At 41.1% G+C, this 24,087-nt stretch overlaps 1 protein-coding gene across 1 annotated transcript in view; it reads right to left on the bottom strand.

The window, feature by feature from the left end:
- The window catches only part of LOC108899773 (roundabout homolog 2), a 48,121-nt gene extending 24,346 nt beyond the window's left edge, over nt 1–23,775 (bottom strand). Inside the window, exons 1-6 of the mRNA XM_051065721.1 lie at nt 23,100–23,775; nt 14,255–14,581; nt 3,876–4,033; nt 2,167–2,287; nt 1,941–2,079; nt 138–265 (exon numbers count right to left, since the gene is read on the bottom strand). Coding sequence (XP_050921678.1) covers nt 138–265; nt 1,941–2,079; nt 2,167–2,287; nt 3,876–4,033; nt 14,255–14,581; nt 23,100–23,154 — 928 coding nt within the window. The 5' untranslated portion in view covers nt 23,155–23,775. The remainder of the gene's footprint in view (nt 1–137; nt 266–1,940; nt 2,080–2,166; nt 2,288–3,875; nt 4,034–14,254; nt 14,582–23,099) is intronic.
- Between the last annotated feature and the right edge of the window lie 312 nt (nt 23,776–24,087).

Here is a 24,087-nt window from a genome sequence, read left to right on the forward strand (position 1 = left end):
GGTTTTTGTACGATGCTGTTGCCATGTGACTGTATGTGGCCGTGTGTTACCTTAAGTATGAGAGCTTTTTTCATGCATGCCTAAGTATGTATGTGTGTGTCTGTGCTCATATGCAGTATGCATGATGTCTTCCTCACCGTGGACCTGCAACATGGCTGAGGCCTCTGTCTTGCCCACACTGTTCTCAGATGTGCAGGTATACGTCCCTTCATCCTGCTCTTTCACGCGGAACAAACGGAGGTTGTTGCCGTTGCGGATTTCAAACCTGGGAATGAGAAAAACAGAGATAATGAAAGATCTAACAGGGAAGCATAGCAAAAGAAATAAATAAATGGCCATACCAATCTACACAAAGTGAGGAAAATCTGCCAGTGGCACAAGATAATGTCATTTCTTTCCTTGTCAGTCAGCCTGTTGTAAGGATTTCATTCTAATCAGGCGACGTTATCTTGAAACGAGTAGAACAGCGTGCCTATCTGACTTAGATATCGCCACTCGTTCCAGGAAAAAACTGTTTCAAAACTGTTGAAAATCAATTAGAGACAAGTAAGATTATCTTAGCTCACTGAAGGATTTCTCAGTTGATTTTGGAGAACACACTTTACGTCTTGAATGTAGCTCAAATAAGTGGACTTTGCAGAGCAAAACTGTTTAAATTACTGTGTAAAACCACAGTACAGAAAGCTAATTCAGTGTCTTTGTTTATGCAAGGCATTAATGAATCAAATCACTTTCATTCTCTTTATTTCATGGACTCATGAAAGACAGAACATAATATAATATCTTCACACAAAATAAAAACTGAAAAATTGCATAAAATTGTTATCATCTCAATTAGCTGTTCTCAAAGTGGACAAATAAACTCACCATGACTCTGTGGTACCTGTATTTTGGTCTGGATTTGGCTAAGACTACCTACATTTATACACTAGGTTTCTTGATGTGGCCACACTAGCACTGTACAGTCTCTCTACACAGGTAAACATCTTTATAAATGGATTCTACAGCAATCACAAAGCTCAATAAAAGACTTTTCAAGACCTTTTTAATACCAGAGGAATCTAATTTAATGCCAGTTTCGCAGTCATGCCGGCCAAAGTATGAAAGTACTGAAAACAACAATAAGACATAGAATTATTTATTAAATACACTGAGTTAAAAAAAAATCATAACAGTATGTAATTACGTAGTTTAAACATTAAAATCATTAAAAATCAATGTGTGAATTTTACATAATGTCTGAGGTCTGAAATAATGTTTGCAAGGGTTAATCGAACAAGACTGAATGTGTTCAGTAGTGAGCTTTAGAGGTGCTGGTGGGTGGATTTTGTTTCCTTTGGACAGAGCCAGGCTAACAGTTTCCCCCTGTTTCCAGTCTTTATTCTAAGCTATGCTAATTGGCTCTTGTCTCGCACTTAAAATCTAATACACAGATATGAGAGTGATATCTATCCTCTCTATTTTTAACCATGGTACGTAATATAATTCTTGGTTGTGGTGCATAAGTGATTAGTCCAATGCAATTAGTATAAAGTATAATTTTTATAGGTCTATAGTCTTAACTTTTAGAGTGATGTAATGTTGGGAAGTGGAAAAAACGCAATTATTTAATAGGCTTGGCTAAATATGTATTATATTGAGCTTTGATGGGACAAGGATGAAAATGGTCAGCAGGAGGATTCTGACAACTAATGAATCTTTTTTGGTGTCTTCCGTTTGTGAATTTATATGAGCAGACTGATAGACAGACATGAATTAATGAACAATTACTCCACATATGTTTTCTGGGTCACATATCTAATAATCCAACACACAATTTGTCTCTAGTGAAGCTGAATTTCTTAATTCAGCCTAATAACATGCTGTATGTGCGTCACCAGTCGGACTCTCAGACTCCCTCTCTGCATCTCTCTGTCTGTGCTCATGTCCGTGACTCTCACCTTCCACGGGGAAGCTCTCCCTCCTCTCTGCGCCATCGCACTGTGGGAGCGGGATCTCCGTGGACCTCACATAGGAAGTCGACGGTTTCTTCCTCCATGACCACCTGGTTCACTGGCCTTCGTACCAACACGGGTCGCTCTGCGGCAGGAGAGGAGGAAAGTTTCAAATATGTCTCAAAAGATGTGACACCACAGGCATTTACTTGCACGAGTGTCAGGAACTCACCGTACACCACCAGCTCTGCAGGATCGCTATCCCTCTCTCCGACCATATTTGTACCCACACAGACGTACATGCCAGCGTCGCTCTTTCTGGTGTGAGAGATCATCAGTTTGCCCCCACGCACCTGAAAAACAGCATAGTGACAGCTCCAGAGATAGACACCAGATAGATGCATCTCAGTGATATCATCCCATTTGGATACCTTTGCACTGTTGTAAATCATTAGTCCTTCATATCCAAAGCACTGTATGAGTCATTGTGGAATACAGTGGTGGAATTTAGGTTTATTTACTTAAGTATCAAGGTTCTTGTAATCTACTTGAATATTTACATTTTTTGCCACTTTATACCATATATACAGTTCAGTGGGAAATATTCTACTTATATTCTACTTTTATTTCACAGCTATAGTTACTAGTTACTTTGAAGATTAGATACAAAACATACGATTACCTCACTGTGATGACATGACCCTAAAATATGTCACAAATCACAAGGACCAATATTCTGAAGAGTGTTTCTATTTGTTGATATTTTAAGCACATACTGCCAGTGACACTCATGCACTTTCATTTAAATTCAAATTCATTTCAAATGTAATTAAGTAATTAAGTGTTTGTATAATGTGGTATTTTTTGTCTAAATACATTTTCTACCACTGTCTCTGTACTGAGGTAAAATCCGTCTTTCCTCAGCTCGTTTGCTCTGTTTTGGAAAAAAAAAAAAAAAGCCTGTCAAAACCACCAGAGATTGTGTACAGCTGTTGATTTTACACATGAGAGGAGAGAACAAAAGTGACAGCAGAATCAGAGACATTTTCTGGTCCATAGAAAACCAAGGTGTCTGCATTGCATTATGGGCTATTGAAACTATTGTCATTGTAATGTCCTGGACCGCTGAATGATGGTGATAAATGGTGGGTTTATAAAGAAGTCATGGAGAAAGATTCTTATCATTGATGCTTTTGAATAGATTACAGTTACCGCAGCACTTTTTAAAAGGCATTTAATTCTAGCTACTGTTTGGCCAAAATAATGAAAAACAAAACAATGCTTTAGTTCATCTGTACTGTAGATTTTAGCAAACATTACTCCAATAGGAGTAAACAATGCATTTGTTGGGGGACTATTTTCAGTCATGGATTCATCTAGAATTGTTGCTATAGAGCACCTACGGCAGCAGCACTGTGTATGCGGGATCAGCTCAATATTAACAGTGGCTGTGTTCATTTTTAAAAAAGGAACATTAGCCAGTGTAACAGCATAGCGCATATGATGTATTTTTAATAGTTTCTGAACAAAATTGTAGGTCTACAGCATAAATAAATAAGCTATATCAGGCCTTGGATACACTGACAATATTTGTTAGGTTCATGGGTCTTTTCATGGAATTAATCAATAATGAGAAAAATATAGAATGTCACCAGTCATCCATACTTTACCCATTCATAGGAGCTATATGACACTTACAGTGATTAAAATGTTCAATAGCACAAAAACACTGTCGTATTTTTGCACATCATTTTATAGAGATTTACCCCACATTCAGCCTTAAGACATATACTGGGATATTTGAAAATGCTAAGATATCAACTTTAATAAAAGTTAGCAACAACATGAGTTTTTAAAGGTTTAATAGCTATCTTTGTATTTGCTCAGTATTATGAAATGGAAACTCGAGAGTCCTTGCTCAGTGCTTTTGTGAAGACTCACAGAGATGCGTTCGTCCTTGGTGCTGACTCGGACGTTGTTGCGTTTCCACGACACGGTGGGTTCGGGGTGACCACGTGGAGGCACACACTCTAACACAGCAGGCTCACCAGCAGCCACCACCACATCGCTTGGGGCCTGTCGGAAATCATCTCTCAGGACTAAGATGAAAAAACACAAGGAAATCTAATTAGCTTCAGAGGCCCTGTCTGTCTGATGTATTTAAAACAAAGACTGGAAATCAGACCCACAGATCGGTGAGTGGCAGCACAGACACACGACCACTATCATCAAAAGAAACACCAATTTGTCTTGGAAATCATTTCGACTTGTTTCCTTCAGTGAACCATCTTCTCGCTTAAAGTTGGCTGAAAACAAGCTTATTGAGAGAAAGTCGATTATTGTGCCTACATGTGCATGACTACTCAAATCCCTAGCAACGTCCTTGTTAGTCTGTGCTCTGCTTTATTGTTTTCCCAGGCCCGTGTCCTACTCTGCTGTCTCTCCTGTCAGAGCAGATGAATAATGCACATCTCTCAGTCCAACATGGAGTGAACAAATAACAGGGCATTCATAATTTAGCTCATGTGTGAGGGAGAAAAAATGGCCTCTGCATTAATGAAAGGATTGTGTCTCTGATTCTGAACGCTATCTTACAGATCTGCAGCACAGCTCTGACTCGAATGAAATCAGCACTAAACGAGCCAGAGCCTATCCCCACATCAACCCTGAGGTTTTTGCACTCCCGCCACCCTGTGGATGAAGACAGGATGAGAAGTTTGACACAGCGACCTTTGATATCTTCTAATCTTTTGTTGTGATTGACAGATGAAAGCCTCAGTGTGAACTGTGAACCACAGCCTTCTCAAGAGACCTCGTGTACAATGAAAACTCATACTTGGATGCTGACAGGCTCACATTTTCAAACACAGACATACACACACGAACAGGCTTCACTCATCATATTGGACCACATCCTGTAGCTAAAGCCTACAGGCTCTTTTTTTTCCTTGACCAAAGTATACTGTTGCAGCGTAATCAATCAATGTGATCTCCTTTTACACTTTAATGAATATTTCAGCAATCTTTCACAGAGACAAAGATGAAAGATCATCTTCTTTTCTGTCAATCTACAATCCAAGGAAACATTAACCTTTTTACACACTTATCAATCATCAGTTGAACGATCACTAAACTTCAACCCCAAGAAGCAGGTATCTGATAATACAACATGGTCTTCGTGTTTATGGGAAAGAAATCAATAGATTATATTTCATGACTATTTCATGAGTTTACCAACCATAATTAGGCACAGCAGGCCTGTCGAGTCAAGAGTCTGGAGGATAAGGTCTTATTTCTACTTTCCAAAACCAAAACTTCAAGGAATGGATCAAATGTGTTTATCTTCTCTGATGTAAGCTGCAAACATAAGCATGCCCAGCCATCTGGTGCACTACCTAAAATAGTTGCCTCACATTATTTAAAGGCAAATAGGCCAATTAGTTAGCTATATTATTTTAAGAGGTTACAGGTTGATGAAAAGTGATGCTACATCAATAGAGTTTGTCTATGCTCAGTGAACTTCAGTGAAACTGTCCTTCTTTATTTCCGTATCTACATGGAGCATCAAGTGGTGGGGATACTGACTGCCTAGCAAACAGCTTTAGCCTTTGAATTAGTATTCAATCATGTACGCAACCACCAATTCCACATTTAAGTCGCTTTTTAAGCCTTGTTTGTCAGCCAGTCAACTGGAGACAAAGCTTTCCGCCAAGTTAAAGAGTTAGCATTTGCTAACACCAACTATTTTGCTATTGACTTGTCCTTTGACCTGGCAAAATCCACAATATTCAGCTAGAAGTCTGCTTTGGTCTACTTCTGCCCATTATTATTATTTGTCTTGTTAAAGCAAAGACCTGTTGTTTAAAATATTACCACTAATTTCAGAGGTTATCACTATGAACTGCATTTTCATCTTGCTAGCACAGAGGGCTTAGCAAGAGACTGGCGTAGGAAGAGTAACTATAGCGATCAATCAAGTGGTGTAATCTCAGTTAGTCTTTACTAATTAGGATTTTAGTGACATTACAATAATCCACCTTAAATCAACTTTAAGCACTAGGTTCTAAGCCAATTACTCTGAGTACATAACTAAGTCTACGCCACATTAATTATCCACCAGTTCGCCTGATAGGCCTGAGTCAACATGGCAGCCCTGGCCTTTAATACAACATCAGTATTCACACCCACCTAGGCTTGAATAAAATCTCATCTGAAATGACTTCATCACAGCTGTTTAAAGACAGAAAATCATTCCTCACTCTTATTTGACAGCTGTGATTGTCTTGGGTAAACAGCTATGAATATTCCAAAATTTAGTGAGGCGGCAGACAGTTCTCCCTCAGGTCTGAATTGGACATCTGTCAATCCGTGCATCACTCTCCCTTATATTTAACTCGCTCCATGATATGAGTTAATCAATCACGCACTACCTGCACTACCTTCTTCCACTGAACTTTCTTGAAATCAAGTGGAAGTTCACTCTTTACCCCTCAGGAGAATGGGATTTTTTTCTTTTTATGCTATGACATTTGACAAGGAGAAGTGAGAAGTCTTTACAAAATGAAGACTCAGGCAGAACTCCTAACCTTTTTGACATATTTAAATTTCTCATTATGCTGAAGTGATATTTTAATTCTTATTCACAGTCAAACACTGTAATACATCTCAGGAGCAGGTGATGTGATATCAGAGGAGCTGACCAGAGGTTTGCGGGGAGCCTGCAGGCATTTATAGCACGGACATCTCACCGCAGGGAGGTAAAACACCTAAAAGAACCTCACAAAACAGGATGCTTAAGGAGCAATAGCAAAGACTAAAACCAGTAAAGGCACTCACACTCCTCCCAAAGGTCTTTTCACCAAATAACCCCAACCCTGTTCACTTGGCTGCCTGTTTCCAATGCTTTGCAGAGCTGAAGGGCTAATTGAAAGCACTGCATTATTTTTAGACCTCCGTCTGTAAGGCCTGGTTTGATGGGTGCGCAGAGACCTTTGTTTCACTGCCATGGTGACTGAAGTGAAAAAGTTATGGGCAATAGCTAATCCCTGAACTGCACACATACACACACACGGATTCAAATACACACAGGCAACGCATGCACGCATAACGTGCACGCACACACCTTTAGCATTTGAAACCCAGTGAAGTCCCCGGGCAGACAGACTCTGAGAAAAAAAAAAGTGGGACATTTGAAACACATGCCAGAGAGCAGAATATATTCCTGATATCACTACCCCCAAACACGGTGCAATGCAAGGCCCCCGAAATGTTCTTTGAAGCCACGTTCGAGTTAATGTGATCCTTCTCCTTGCTCCGACTTTAAAGCCTGCCGTGCCAAACAGTGTTTCCCACGGATGTTTGTGTGTGATGACAATCCCCGCAACAGAATCGACCAATCTCCTCAGAAACACAGAGACAACCCCCACCCCCCGCCTCCACCTGCTCCCGAGGGGCTACTGTCCCCGACTTAACTCCTCATACATAACACGACTAGGCCTGCCAAATAATCTCCTAAACCAGGCTCTCTCTTTTTCTCTGTCTCACTCTCGTCGGTCCAGGGAAGCGTGGTTTTTACTGCAGGCCAGCTGAGGTTTGACCCTGCCTCTGCAGAGACAAATCCTCATATTCCCCAAGGCACTTCCTGTGCACTCAAATAACGGCAAAAGAAGGGCTAAATGACTTTGGGCAGTTTCATCATTATTTCTGTGGGTGTTCCATTCCGACAGCGCCCATTCATTTTCATAACTTTAATATTGCAGGGATATACAGATTAGGAGATTTAATCTCCCCGAGAATATTCATCACTTGATTTTTAAGTGACATTTATCTCTGTAATATAGTGTTTAGCAGGGAGGAGCTGCAGAAAGGCCATCTGTTGGTGTTTTGGAAAAATGAACAGAGGAGGAGGGAGAGGGGATTTATCACCTGAAAATGGTGTGTGCTGCATTTGTACACTTTGTATTGTACATATAGGGCAGATGAATGTATGTTGTTGACTGTGCTTTTTTTGCCTAATTGATTGTGATTTCGCTGGAAAACAAGCAGCCACAGGGCAAATTACTTAACAGTTCACAGACCATTTACATACCCAGCAAGTTGTTAAAAAGAAAAATGATGGCTGAGTGCGACAGGCAGAGCAGGGAGGGAAAAAAAAAAAAAAAAAAAAAGCTTTTGTGCTAAACACGAGGTGACAGTGAGTGTGGGAAGCAGACAGCATGGGCCAGGGCAGATGTGTGAACAGTTACCAGGCTCTGAGTGTGTGTGTGTGTTTTTTTTTCCTGACAGGTATGGAGGGGTGGAAAGAGAGGTTACATGCAGCGGACGCATGCATTGGTGAGAGCCTGAGATGACCCCCTGTGCCTGGCTGCTATTGTTCTTTTATTTTGGAGAGCAGCAAAACCCGTTAGGGAGGTGGCTTAATCCCATTGCCATGATACTGCCCTGTCACAGCTAATGGAGGCTTCGTCTACAGAGAAGAGAGATTGCTTTAATCCATCCATTGTCTGATTGTGTTGATGGAGGATGAGAAGGGACTCCGGGGCAAATGGTCTTTATGAGAAACTCTTGGACATAAATTCCTCCACTTTCCAAAAATGTAATGATGTTTCAATTACAAACAGACATTGCAACACATCATTAGTAAGCCTTGACAGGGCTCATATAAGCCACAGCTGTGGTGATTTGCACAACTGCAGAGTGAAATTTAGGCTGACAATTTTAATGCAACAAGAAACGGATACTCGAAACTACAAGTATAAACCGTGTTCATCTGGGATGATCTATATCTGCAGATTCTCTCCAGTGAAAAGAGATCGGAAGAGGAGAAGAAGCTAGGAAACAAGCTGCGACCAGAACTTTGATTCCTTCATAATCCCTCATCAAGAGTAAGAGGAACATCTGGCTCTAAAGCCTTTTAAGCAAGTTTTATTTTTTATTTGTCCTACTTTATTCTAATCCCACCACACCATGTGACTGTCTCCTCACTGAGACAGGCAGACATTCACAATTTTGTAATGGACACTACTAACACTAGCCCCCCCCCCCCCAAAATTTCCATTTAAAGCCAGAAAACACTGCGTCGGAAGACCAGAGGAATGTATTTCATTTCATTCACTTGTACCGTCTCATTATCCTGGGTTTTTCAACAGTCAGACAAGTCAGCTGTTCACTGGCAGAATAATGACTGCTGCTGGCATATCCAAGAAAAGTGTCATCCCTACTACGAGGTACTCCAGAGGGGAGCAAAAGCAGGAATACAAAAAACGCCTCTTGGTCCTAGCAATGAGCATTTGAACATAAAAGTAAGTTTTAAAAAATACTTCATTTTTCACTTCACTTCACTGACTGAGCAGAATAAAGACATCTATCTTGGTTGCTGAATCCTTTAGAGGAATTAAACCAACCCTCAATGACTCAGAGGTGAGATCAGCATCTGTTGTAGCTAGTATTCTTCTATTTATACAGTGCCATATCCACCTTATTCCTAGCCCTGTATAGTACTGTGTGTAAATTATCAGCACGACTTCCTATTATTCCTTTCACCCAAACTGGAGTCTAATACAGAAACATCTTTGGAAACACAGCCTGTTCTACCTTAAATGGGATAATGCAATCATGCCTTTGCTTTCTACAGCTGAGGGACGAGAGGACGACCTGAAAAAGTGGCCTTGGACAAAGGTAAAAAAGAAAATCAGTAAGCTTAGTGTTAGCTGAAATGTTACAAAGTCCAGGGATGAGTTGCTGTGTTCATGACTGTACCAGCAATCGAGACAAATTAAATTTGTCGTTCTGCACAGGTCAGGAGCAGCGGCTGTGTTGCAGGGTTTATTGTCTGTGGAGTCCATCAGGAAAAAAAATGCTGAAACTCTGGTTTCAGCTTCTCACTCATGAGGATTTGCTGGAATCGCCAACAGTTTCCCGAAGGGATTAATAAAGTATTCTGATTCTGATATACATCTGCTATAAACTTCCCATGAGACTTTTAACACTGAGCTGGATCCTGTAGCTTAGCTAACACCAATACCAAGTCTGGCTGGGTAATAAAACCTAGTTTTCGACAGGTTTATATCTGGTGTTCTCAACTTTTACACAATCTACCTACACAAAACACAGTTTACAGGTCACAGTAAAAACTATAAAATGACACCATATCAACTGCTGAGGCTGGTATACATTCAACATCTAACTGTACTTCCAAAACATAGACATATCCCAGTTTTGTATGTTACCCCAAATTCACATTACTACTCTTATCTGTGCAAAACATATTTATGACAATACTGTCCATATAATCGTCTGGCATTCACTCAGTGTGTTTCAGCTCTGGGACGACCTGATAGCTAAATGGTTACCGTGCCTACCACATGGGAGCAAATGCCCTGAGCAGAGAGTTCCCTGCTTCGGTGGCTGGCTGGACGTTTGCTGCATATTATTCCCTGCTTTTTCTCTCTCCCCTACATTTCCTGTCTGTCTGCCTCCACTTTCTCTATCAACTAAAGACATGAAATGCCCCGCAAAAAAGTAATATATTTTTTTGTTTGTTTGTTTTAAAGAAAACAACTAAATGTGTTTCAGCCCTGATATCTCTCTGGACTGTGAACTGGGCTGTAATGCCATGAGTACAGTGTGAGTCACAGGCCACCTAGGTTTGCAGAGACGGGCGTGCAGTTCCAGCTTAACGTGGACAGAGTGAGTGAAGTGCGAGCCTGTAAGTACACTGCAGAGAAAAGTCTTAGTCATGCAGCACAATACATTATGCATCATTCACTGGCAATTAATGTGTAATTAATGTGGTTAAAACCAGGTTAGTGCCTGCTCCCCACTCAGAGCTGTGCTAACAGTCGAACAGATGCATTGGTATTAACTACTGCTCAGTGGGAGGTTAAAGCCCCCACCCCCACCCCCACCTGTTGTCCCTCAGACTCATGCCTCACACACAGCCGCCACCAACCAATTTCTGCAAGACCACCAGCTTAAAACTGGCCCCTCATTAACACTGCATAGTCCCTCCACCTCCCTGCCAGAGCTAATTGGGTCACTATTTACCCCACAGTCAGCACAACCGCACACGGGGGAGGGAGTCTAAGACCACCACCCATGCTGTCTTAGCATATGCCCTCGCCAGCCGGAGGTGGCAAGATTAGAACAAAACAGGCACTTATTAATACTGTTAGTCACTCAGTGCCTGCAGGTGAATCATCCCTTTACCGACATGACTGCGCTGTAATCTGCAGCTACACCCAAACCTAAGTTTCATTGTCAACGATTTAAAAGAAGCAATGTGACAGTATACGCATTATATCTTCTCCCAGCTTGGATATTTGCATTAGATGCAGCTGTTTGTGGATCCCAACATACAGTATATCTTGAGCAGGCTGTCCCTATTTTTGGACACGAGCTACAGATGAGGTCAGCCAGCCATGAGCACTTACACACACTGTCGGTAAGGAAGCCTCAATATGGTGGTAGATAAGGCTGCACTCAAATTGCTGTTTTGTGTGTGTGTGTGTTGTTTTTTTAACGAGGACAATTCGACCTTGCTAATCTGTTACGCTCCTTCCCCTAATCAACCCACTGACTAATCCATTTCCTCATGCCAAAAGAGAGCCGCAGTTCAGCCCAGGGCCGAACCGCACTGGCACAATTAGGAGGGAAGGAAGACAATGGCACGTGTCCTGGACCAGGGAGGGAAAATAATAGACACGTCTCCTAGTGGGAGCTTTTTACTTCAGTGCGCTCACCAAGATATGAGGAAGCTCATCCTTTACAGCAGCATTTTAGTGTTGCGGTTGGTTGAAGTGGAGCTAATTTATGACTGTCTTATGTAGGGCTGCAACCAGTGATTATTTTAATTGTGGATTAATCGGCTGATTGGTGGTAGGATTTTATAACTGACCACCAGTTGAACTTTTTATTAGTCTCCATACTTTCTACATAGGGTCGATATTTATCATTGTCATTGACTGATCGATGTATGTTATGGTTAGGGCCCTAAGTCCTATGTGATTTATGTGCTAAGATAAGTTTACTGCTTCCAGATGTGGTTCAGATATAGGGTACATTCCTTATGCAACCTAGTGCTTCGTTAATATTCACGTGTTATCTAAGTTGCTTCTTAGCCTGTATATACCTACATTTTATTTGTTCCTTTATCAGTCTTTCTGGTAGCATGATCAGATGGTATTTGACCCAGTGCTGTTAATAAAATACTCTCATAGAAAACTGATCAACTGCGGCATATATTTGATACAGTTTATCATGAAGTCTCCTTCAATATCTCTGTGATGAAATCTGCCTTTCACTGATTTGTTTGGTTTGTAAAAATTATGAAAATACTGAGAAATGCCATTATAATTACCCAGAGCTCAAAGTGAAGCTTTCACACAACCATTTCTGTCGGTATTCAAGTAAATTTTTTTTCAAATATGATGATATTGATTTGCTGCTGTTATTTGTCATAATGTGAATATTTTGGGGTTTTAGACTGTTTGTTGGACAGAATAAAACATTTAGAGACATCACCTCCAGGAAATTATTTTTTTCACAATCTTCTGACATTTTATGGACAAAAATCTGTCAATTAATTGTGAAAGTAATAGATTATGAGAATAATTGATAGTTGCTGCATTCATTTATGACTTTGTCTGAAGATGATTGTAGAACTCAACTATACATCACAGGACTTTGTGTTTTACTGTATAGTGTTGTAATCCAGGCAAGAAAAGTTTCAGTGTTTTTAGTGAAAAATGTTCATAAACACGAAAAATTTCCTCAAACTGTCATTAATAATGTGGACATGAGGGTCAAGCAGGTAGAAGCCATTTAAAGGTAAATTCTTTCATGCGTCAGCCTGGGTGTTATTCTCATATTTTTCTCTGTTAGTCATGATAACATTTTAGTCACCACCTCCATTATAAAGATTTGGGAAACTCAGACTCTGGCAACAAAGATAACAATTAGGGCAAGAAGCACAAGCCTCCTACAGCTTTCCAAAACACTCATCTTAAGCACTTGTCATTGAGTCTGACTGAAAGCAAAAGCAGGAAGTGACCTCCACCTCCCATCTCTGTCACTGTTATTATGGATCCTCTACGGCACAAAGACAAGTGTTTGAGTTTCTTTTTGTCTGTTAAACTGATGAGTTTTGGAAAGTTTACACTCCTTTATAGACAGAGTGTCAGAGTCTGTGTTTCCAAAATCTCTTCAACAGAAGAGGTAAGTTAAATGAACACATCCAACTTTTTCTAACTGATCCTAATTCCTTTACCTCAATTCATGGTATCTGCATAAACTTAAACACTGATCCAATACCAGTCTATTACTCATCCATGTATGAGTATACTTCCCTAATTTAAAATCTGTGCACTTTACATTTATTTAATTCTATTATTATGGAAGTCAACATGCAGTTAGGCAGATACATTTGGTCAGTGCTGGCACATATACCTATGCAGTATATCACGACCAATACTCAAAATGGACAAAAATGAGTCAGTATTGACACCCAGAAAGTCCCTTTGTTGTAATAAGGAAACTGTTTCACTTTATATCCTCTAATACCAGGGAAAGACATCTTTAACGTGTTACAATTATAGAAAAAATCTTATTAGATCAAGTAGAAATATGACAGGAGATGAGGGAGAGAGATTCAACAAAGGTTTAACAGCAAAGCAACAGGGATGCCCCATTTCACATGACACCTACACTTAACACTTTTGGAGTGGTGCAGGGATGACATGTAGGCCAGCCTGGAAGTTAGCATCACCCTGGTTCCCTCGAAAAAACAACTCAATGGAATTTTTTCATTGGCTTTTGGACTATTGTAGAAAATAAGCTCCGTGACCAACAACGTTGCCACCACTAAGCTTCCAGTTTGTTATGTAATTTAGCGCACTGACCTCTCTTACAAAAGCCTTTCTTCTTAGAAAGTTAGCAATAGTTAGCAAGAACGTGAGTATACACGCCGCATTTAAGTACCTAATGCTAGAAAACAAAAGACTAAAGACAAAACACATTCATTTATTGTCACAGAAGCCTAAAATTAGGAACAAATCCACAGCCCAGCTCTTATTACTGAATTTATCTCTACCTATAGCACCATCTTTTCTAGCATTGCTTCCTACAGTCTGGTTGTTTCATGTCATTATTTTTAAGCACAGCCAACTCTCCAGTGGACCTCCATAAAGCTGCCAGACGGCTGCAAAATCTGGGACACACTGTGAAGCATCTGTATACTGTAAATGCACACACATCAACATATAGTAGCAGACACACACACACACACAGTTTTAGGGACAATAATCAATAATATTAAGCCTTACTGGCAACTTCCAGTGAAGCATTACGACTAATGGCCTCTCCCAAGTAGTTGCGGGCCACACAGGTATAGACGCCTTCATCTGGTTTGCTCCGCCGCCCATGTACGATGCGCAGGAAGAAGAGGGAGCCGCTGGGCAGAAGCATGCGGTGAGAACGGGGGTCATCTTTGTCGGTCTCCACGCGCTCGCCATCTTTGTACCACTCGATGCTGGGAGCAGGCCGGCCCTCCGCCTTGCAGTTGAGGGTGGCTGGCTCCCCCTTGGAGACAATCAAATCCGAGGGGTCCTCCACTATCCGAGGCGCACTGTCCTCAAACCGTGCCCGGGACCCTTTAAGGTGGAGATGAGCAACAGATGTTATCTACGAGACCATTCATGAAAACACATCGTCTCCTTTTGTAACAGTGCAGACAGCAACAAAGCCATTTGAGAGGCAAGAATATATCTCTCTTTGGAGAAGACACAGGCCGCGGGTTGGCTAAATTTGTGTGTAGCGAGGCAGTGAATCATGGGTAATTTCTCTTTGAAGGTTGACTCTGAATTCAGGGCGAGACATCACACATTCCAATAACAACCTGCAATATCCATTTGTGCCTTCGATATTCTGCTAACAGAAAAACACAGTGGTTGCTGTTACTTTGTGGTAAAGAGTATATACAACAGTATTTTCACAAAAGACACCACCTGTACCGAGGATGCAATCACCCATGTGATGTGGTGATGGCCAATCTCTGTGTCAGTTGGGATTGTTGCAGAGTCAGACGTGATTGTTGGCGGAAAGGTGACAATAAGGCAGGCACTCCTATGCATTTGAGGGAAGAGAGACCTAAGTTGAGAGAGTGAAAGCAGAGAGATATAGATAACTCCCATATCCTTCTCTCTGGGGATCCATTACTATCTACCCGTGGCTGTGAGGAAAAGCCACACTGCTTCAAGACCTAAGGTAAGCTTTTAGAGCAAGACCAAATGTCTCTAACAATGTGTTACAGTTAGAAAAATGAATAATTCAAAATGCCGCTGCTTTTAGTTAGGTTCTGAGGAACAGATGGTCTCTCCTTCGCTCTCGCTGAAAAAAAAAAAAAGAAGAAGACAAGGAGATGAAATGAAATGGTCACTGTGCCGCAGATTATTGTGCTGCTCTGTCTGAGAAATTATTTTCAGCACATAATCTCTAGACTGCGTGAAAGTCCTCCATTATCATCGCAGAGGAGCAGTCAGGAGTAACCTAATGACACACATGTTGTTGCACATGCTGCTATTACATTATACTTAAATCTGAGGCATTGGGATAAACCCTTGCTTTTCGGCTGTAAGCAGATTTATGTCTTTTCATGAACTGATTTCATCCCCGCGGGGGCCAGGAGTCGCCATCATGGCATAAACCTGAAGTAAACATCTAAAGAGCGATATGAGCGCTCCAGGCTAACACCCCCGGGGTCACAAGCCAGGATGGCTCAAAACACTAATGCAGGATGTGGATGAATACTAATCGAGCTGTTGAAATGTGCCGTAGCACCTCCAGTTAGTCCCAACGTAAACACACACACTGTTTACAGAAACAGAACAAGCACACAGTAAATCACATCATGCTATGTGCTGTAAGATGATCCTTTCAGATACCATAATGTACTTTCCTTTAGATTATATTTCATCAAATCTGTATGGTATCTGTGAATAGCACACATTGACACATCTGACTCTGTTTGTCCACAGGGGAAATTATTTGGATTTTTGAAGAAGCGTCTCCACAGAACCCGGAAGTGTCCTGGCGCTGAACCTGTGTTTTTAAATCACGCAAAAGGACTCGCTGGACGTTTCAAATCCCAGCTCATGTAATACAGTTACATCACACTGAGCTCCCTTCCTCTTCAATTATGACTGGATTTTATCACAAAAACAAATACTGTTATTCATTATTGTCAGTTTGCTGCTCTGATAAATGATCATATTGTTTTTGATAAAATCAGCATAACTGAAAAAAGAAAAAAGAGTGATGTAACATCAAATAACAGACAAAATGTGCTCTATTGTTAATTATATTGCTACAGTTAATCTATTATGCATTCATCATCATGTGAGTAGGAAGGATATTTTACTTTTATATTTCACTTCCAGTTCAAAACGTTTCTTTTTTGCTAAAAGTTAGATAAATGCAGGACCTGGTCTCTCTTGGAAAAGATATCTTAAACTCAATGAGATATCCTGAATAAATAAAACTTACCTGATTAATAGTAGTATACAGCCATTTGTAGATCTGTCTTAGTATTCTTTACTAATCACTGTATAATCCCTGATACACTCAAGTGGCTCTCTCTTGAGACAATTGCATTTAAGCTACCTGTATTCCAAACAGTTGTTGTCTCTCATAGTCATTGATTATTCCAATTATTTCTGTTTTTTGGGCTCCAAAACTCTACAATGAAAATGAGAAAAGAAACTTTATGTTAAAGACTCCTTTTATATCAACAAATTACATTGTATTTACTCATGAGAACACACAGGCTAAGCTCAGTGGTTACCTCATCACTTCAACAACCCAATAAAACCATCAATCTGCCATTAACAACACCATTAGCAACTAACAATGAGTAAATTTAATACTTTTTCTACATACATTTGTATAGGATCTCTGTTTTGTAATGTTTGCTTTCTAGCAGCTGTCCTTGTGTTCCATGTGTCAGCACATACAGTGAGGTCCTGCTGCTTTGAGTTGTTCTGAATAGCACAAATGTCACCTTGACAAGATTCTTGTGTACTTATTTCTCCTGATGAGCGTCAGGGACGTCTTGTAAAGTATAACAGTGATAATATTTCACCACTCCAACCATGCAGGCATAGTTGAAAATTTAAAGTGTATCAGAAACATTTTTTTGTCACTTAGGATTATTAATGAGAGTTAATGGGCACTTAGCCACAGCTATCATGCAGCAGAATCAATGCAGTTGATATATTACAGAGAAAATAGCCTTGTCAAAAAAAAGCAAACAGCTTCAGGTGGCCAAAGTGACAAGCAACAATCTGCTCCTGTGACAAGTGTGCAATCAGTAAAAAGTCTAAGTCACCGTGAGCATGACAACAACAACATTTTCTTTGCGAGACGGAATATTTTCACGGTAATGTTTCCTTCATGACAGGAAGATTGTGGTGCAGTGGTTGAAAGCACCTTTCAGCAAAAAGAAAACTCTGTCAGACATGGACAAATAAAGGTCCCGGGCCATAACGGGGGACTCGTGAAGATATGTTTTTTCCTTTTTTTTTTTTTCTTTTTAGTAAAGTCAGATCATAAACACAACCCATTAGAGCCCATGTTGGCTCCTCAGAGATATCCAAGTACGTATGGGAATTTGGAGTGTGCCTCGATTTTGTGTGAAAAATATTCATCTGAGGCATTCTGGTGTGAAATGACTCTCAAATTTACAAGGACTGAACAAGAGGGGGAGGACATTGGCCACTCGTGTAGCGAAGTTTCAGAACAAATTACAAAAACACAGGAAGAGATGTTTCACAAACTGCCGCTTCAGTTAATTCAAGCTGTTTGCCTCAAGAGAATTCACAGCTTTCATAGATATGTAGTGCCAAATTACAGCATTTCCGACAGGGAGAATATTTGCAATTTACTGTATGTTCAAGTTTACGAAAGCATTAGTTTAGAGACTTCAGAATAAGAGACTGCGGTCACGTCTGACTGCTTCAAATTGCTTCTCAAGCAGCAAATAAAACACACAACCAGTATTTTACAATGAACAAATACAGCTAGGTGTGTTTTTCTAAAAAAAAAAAAAAAAAAACAGGGAAGCAAACAGGGAAGGTCAGCTGAACAATCCCAGAACTGCATTGTTCAATACAGGCAGAAACTGTCCAATTCAACATGTCTGATCACTCAAGAACCTTGTACTGAATGTTACAATACAAAACAAATCATTGTTAAACCCACAGTAGTTGCAAAACACACATTGTGAATGTGCTCAAGCCGCAGCATGGCAGACAAATCAATGAAACCCTTTTAAACACATCGTCACTTCTATGAACCTTGTAGACCTTCGATGCGAGGGTCAGAAGAGAGCTGAGATAAGCTGAAGAGTGAATGGCAGTCAACCTTGAGCTGTCATCCAATATGGAGGGGTCCGGTGGGTGGGGGGCTTTGTGAATGACAGTGTGCCGGACTCATGCAGGGTTATCGCTCTGTGTACTTTCAAGGCTATCCTGTGCACAAATGAGCATGTCAGGGTGAGGGGCAGACATGCTTTTTCATGAGAGAAATACAGTAAATTTTATTCAACAGCTCTTCTCACTCAATATGTGTTGACTCTTAAAAACTGAGGCTGATATTTGGTTCAGGTAAATTTACAAAGTTTGTTCACAATTGGAAGAGCTCAGTAGCAAGCTTGTTTTTGTTTTTGTTTTTGAAAGAGCTCCTTGACTCCCAGTCTGCAATGACTAATCTCTGGGCCGCTTGGAAGGAACAAGTTGTAAAAACGTTGACATATCATCACATTTCAAGGTCTAATGGTGAACTAGTCCAATACTTGCTCTCTTTTAGCTCTGGCTTTTGGTCTCCACCACCCCCTGAGGGAAATATCTAGTTCTTTAGCTGCTAAATACTCCACTATGTTCACCAGCAGGTGGTGTACAGTGGGTTTTTAGAGCTTTTTAATTGAAAACAGCTGTGAAGTACAATGCTACAAGAGCAGTGAGAGTGAACCAAAACTGTAAAGTTGTGGTCCACATGCCCAAACAATGAACTATAGGGATCTGTAAAGCTAAGTGGAGCTGCAGATTCCCTGTGGGTTCATCACTACAAGTAACCCCTCACACTGTTTTCACATTGTCACTTGATGCACTGCGGATTATAGCAGCTTTAATTTGTACACACACTGGGAAGTGTTGCTGGTGTCTTGTGATTGGCTTTTTACCAGGTGAGAGCCTATAGCCTGTACAGTATATGTATGATGGTGTAAGTCTTCAACTTCATCATGAGGGTCTCAGTACTGAAACATCGGCAATAAAGTCAGTGATGAACAGCGAGCGCAATCCTTTTTTTCTTTTTTTTCAGTCCTATTAATAGAATTAGAGCCACAGACTCGATCTGATCATTTGTGTATGCTTGATTGGATGTGGTAATTGTCAAATGATTGCATCTGATCTGTGAGAATTTCTCCATTTACTCACAAAGCAGATGAAGAAAAAAAAAACATCCAGAGCAAAGACAGCAACCGCAGTCAAATGAAAGCCCATTAGTGCCACACGCAGCTCTGATAGACAAGTTATCGCATTGGTCCTAATTGCAAACTCTGACACACGCCCACATGTTTGCTCGTGGCATTTTATACATTTCTGCCTCATCTAACACACAGAGTTAGCAGGGTAACAGCTGAAGGGGTGATCAAAATCACGTCTTGAAAAACCCTGTTGATTCGGGCTATATTTGGCATTTCTTGGCTCCTAGCTGTTGCATTATGGTGGCCGCTTTCATTAATTAGTATTTACAAATATTAACCCTGCATCCTCCCCGGGGGCAGAAGTGTACTCCTGTCACGCTAATGTGTGAAAACAACAAAGCCGCAGAGGGACGTCCTGTTTTGCTTCAGATCTCGGTGCCTTTCAGTGACAGCCAGACTCATACAAAGAAACCCAGGAAATGTCTGAGCTCACAGCTTGATATCTGCCGTGAAACAAAACTACCTACCTGTTTGGGCAGAAAGCTGAGAGACTAACTTTACATGCTTTTACGTGCTCTCACTTTACAAGGGAGACAGCAGCAGAAGGCTGGCAGCTTGTCTGCGGGGCTGTCTGCTGAGATTTACTCGTGTCTTTTTCGATTTCAATTCATTTACATACTTAAAAAGGCCAAAAACATTCAAAGAGCTCTTGTGACACTGCCAAGTAATCTCTGCGGGAGGGCGATAACGTGCCACAGCAAACTAAATTTCAAAGCAGAGGAGTCAGGTTTGATTTTCCTCTGGCATTGGTCTGGGGTTTTAGGGCCTTTGTTTGGCAACTGTCCCCCTCACCACCATCATCTTAACTCTAGATGATGTCATCGGTGACTGTACCAAAAGTGGGACATCATCAAGATCAGGTCGACATGACTCAAGCCTGTGGCACATTAAACGACTAACCAGTGTCTGCAGCGGTTTCATCATCCACGGTCATTCCATCAACAGGGACTGTGAGAGGCTTGAGTCAGCCTTCAGCCATATTTGTCACTAAATAATGAGCAGGAGGACAGGGTGGACACAAATCACCAGCTAAAGGTTGTTTAGCGTCAATTAGTTCCACAGCTGAGTCTGAATGCAGCTCATGATAACTGAAATTTCAATGAGATATATTAGAGTCTCCACTGATGGCGTATTAATTGAGATTTGGTTTGTGTGTGTCTCTGTGTGTGTGTGTGTGTGTGTATGAGAGAGAAGGGGCTGCTGTGTTAAACTGAATGCAGTTTGTGAAGGTTGCCCCCCCCACCTCAAGACCGACGGAGAGGAACTTGAGGCTGGGCGCACAAACACAAACATAAACATATCTCATTGCAGAGCACACATTTCTTCTTTCTTTTATATAAAAATAACTCAATAAAATCTACAAGTGGGGTATTTGTCTCAGCACAGCTCCCACAAAGGTCATGCTTGAATCCTCTCAAGTATTTTTTATGAAAGCACACATCACCCTACCATAATGTGCACTAAAATCGAGGTGAGAATGAGAGGAAATACTCACTCCAGACGTAGGCAGATGGTGTGGGTGTTGAAAAGTACCTTCAATGTTGAGAGGTGGTACCAGTTTATAATAATGAAGCAGAACAAGTGATTAGAGGAGTCACAGAGGCCAGGGAGCTCAGGACTTATGGTGAAATTATAGTTTATCATTGAAGAAAGTGTAAAATAGAGCTAGACCAATAACTTGACTGTGCCAATATATCAGCTGGTATTAGCTGACTGTTGATGTATTGGAATTAGTGTATATGTTGGCAGACTAACAGGAAATTGCAGTGCAGGACTGTCAAAGTGTTTTATTGAGCTGCTTGGTCGTGATTTTTTAAAGGCGCTATAATCAATATTATCATATTAACAGTGGATCAGATTACAACTTCTGTGTGAAAGTGGTTACTCATACGTTGATGCTATCGTGGAGAATAATCACAGTACTCCTCAGCTTTACCAGACGTTTTTTTTAAAATCATCTTTCAGCTTATTGTTTTGGTTTTCTGGGCTGCAGCTTTAATGTTCTGGTTCACTCTCACTGCCTTCTAAAAATCTACTGTGTACTTCCTGACCAGCACATATTAGGAGACCGACAAAGTCAGGGACTAGCTTGTGAACATAGCAGACCATTTAGCAGCTGAAGAGCAAGATATTTTGCCCAGGATGAAGACAACCAAAAAAAAGAAAGAAAAAAGAAGAAGACGAAGAAACTAAATATTGAACTCACATTTGCCAGGTAGCCAGAAACACAAATGAATGTATGAATGAAAGTAGTAATGTATTTGCTGGATATATAGACAGGCAATTATGCTAAAAAAAAAAGTTAGCCATATCAACTTGTGTATTCTTGAGGACTAGCAAACATGAGTGCATTTCCTTCTTCATAGATCACAATGTACGTGGCAATCTTCTGCCATTTACCTTGTGTTTACTTGCTAGCAGTCTTCTTCTTTTCTGCTTTTGTTGGTTTGTTAATGCCACCAAGTCTCAATCAGTGAATGGGATCACTGGCAGGACGTAAATCCTGCTGCCACATAATTGTGTGCATGCATGATACAAACACGTATGCTGACCCACTCATGAAAACATTTCTCTGTAGCGTCACTAGTGGTACAAAGACTGTACAGGAGACCTTGTGTATGTTATGCGTTCGTGTAATACATTGTTTCAGATCTTTAAACTCTTAAATATCAAGATCTGTGCCAGGATTGATCAGGCTCTGATGTGAAATATGACAGTGAAGATTTCTTGGTTTGATTTCATATTCACTGAGTTAAGCTCAATTTAAAGCTCTAGACTAAAACACACAATTCAGACCTTAAATGCATCACCAACTACATAACATATTCACATTAAGACTAGTGTCAATTAATCTGCGAATGAACAATCTGCACTCTCATGAATTGTTTTCTTTCTGAGCCCTGCTTTTATTTAGGGCTGTAGGGATTAAGGTTTGGAAATTTAAACGGTTATTACAGCAATGGTGGAAATATGTAATCCCTATCATCAAAAAAGGGCTTTTAAAAGCATTTGTGTGTGTGGGCCCCATAAACATTTCTGAAGGGTGGGGAGGGGGAGTGGTGGTGGTGGAGGGGGTGTTGTCAGACTGTAACACACACACACCCTGAGAGTTCCTGAGCTAAAAGTGAGAGTTAAATGGTTTCACTCTTTGCCACAGAGAAGCCTCTTTTGACCTCTCCTGCTGCCTAATGGCCTCCCTGTGTGACCACCTCAGAGCTCAGGGGGGGGGGGGCAATCTGAGAAAATGCGAATCCTCTTGGCATTCACCAGTGGTATTTAAATATTACAAATGAATGCATGTGTGACATTTCCCTCTGTAATTCATGTTCTCTCTCTCTCTCTCTCTCTCTCTCTCTCCCCCTCTCCCCCTCTGTGTGTCTGTGTGTGTGTGTGTGTCTGGAGGATGCGCTCAGTTCCCACAGCTGTCAGGGAGACACGGTTGAAATCCAGCTAAACACAACATTTACATCCATCTGGAGAGACAGAAAACACGATAAGACAAGTCAAATACACTACGAGGCAGTCACGCCATATGGACTGTGAGAGAGAGAGAGAGAGAGAGAGAGAGAGAGAGAGAAAGGAGAGTCACCTTTAAAAGACATTTCTGCTTATCTATGGTCATATTTTACCTGAAGCGATGGTGATGACCGAGACAGTCACAAGTAGTAAATTTCCAAAGTTCATCTCCACACTCTCTCCCGGTGTCAGATCCTCCGTGCAGTCTGGAGCCTCTCGGCAGGTGACACTCAGTGTCAGACTATCAATCAAATCAAAACTCCGGTCGTTCAACGGACCCCCGTGTTTGACTGGGAAAAACCCCGGGTAAACGGATCCGATTTTCAGCCCGAGCCTCAGCTGGAATATTTCAAGCGAGTAAAATAACCCCGAAAAAACTTTGATGTCACTCCCAGAAGCCCGTGACAGAGGCAGGATCAGCAGCGGCAGCACCGCCCCGGAGAAACCTAATAACAAAACTCAGCAGCATCACTTCTTCGTCCCCGCATGGTCCCTCTCTCTCTCTCTCTCTGTCTCTCTCTCTCTCTCACACACACACACACACACGCGCGCGCGCTCACACGTTCATACACACACGCACACACACAAGAGACTTATTTCTAAGATGCCCTGTCGCTGCTGCTGAAAACAACAACAACAAAAATGAGATCTAACTAAATTCAGCTCGGTCAAAAATAAAATAATTCCTCTCCTCTTTTCTCTCACTCCGGCCAGTTGTAGGTTGCGGCGTCAGTTTTGTGTGAATGTGAAGCGCCGCTCATGCCGAGCCGAGCCGAGCTGCGCACTCCCTCTCCTGCTATCCGCAACAAATCCTCGCCAACCTCCAGGAGTGTGTTTTAAAGAGACAGACACGACATCTGCGCCCTGTGTGTGTGTGTGTGTGTGTGTGTGGTGTGTGTGTTAACTTAATCTCTGAGTATATTATAGGACCAGACACAGACAGTCCTCTCAAGACGACGAGTGAGATAAAACTTACATAACAGGGACATATTTGTTGATCCTATTTTATATAGAGTTACTTCTGGGTCAGGGACAGGGTTCTATGAAAGCTTTAGAGTGAGGCTTAGGTTTAACCTAAAGGGTCAGGTTTTTGCATTTTAA

This window comes from Lates calcarifer, linkage group LG21 (assembly GCF_001640805.2).
Source record: "Lates calcarifer isolate ASB-BC8 linkage group LG21, TLL_Latcal_v3, whole genome shotgun sequence".
Taxonomy (NCBI): Eukaryota; Metazoa; Chordata; class Actinopteri; family Centropomidae; genus Lates; species Lates calcarifer.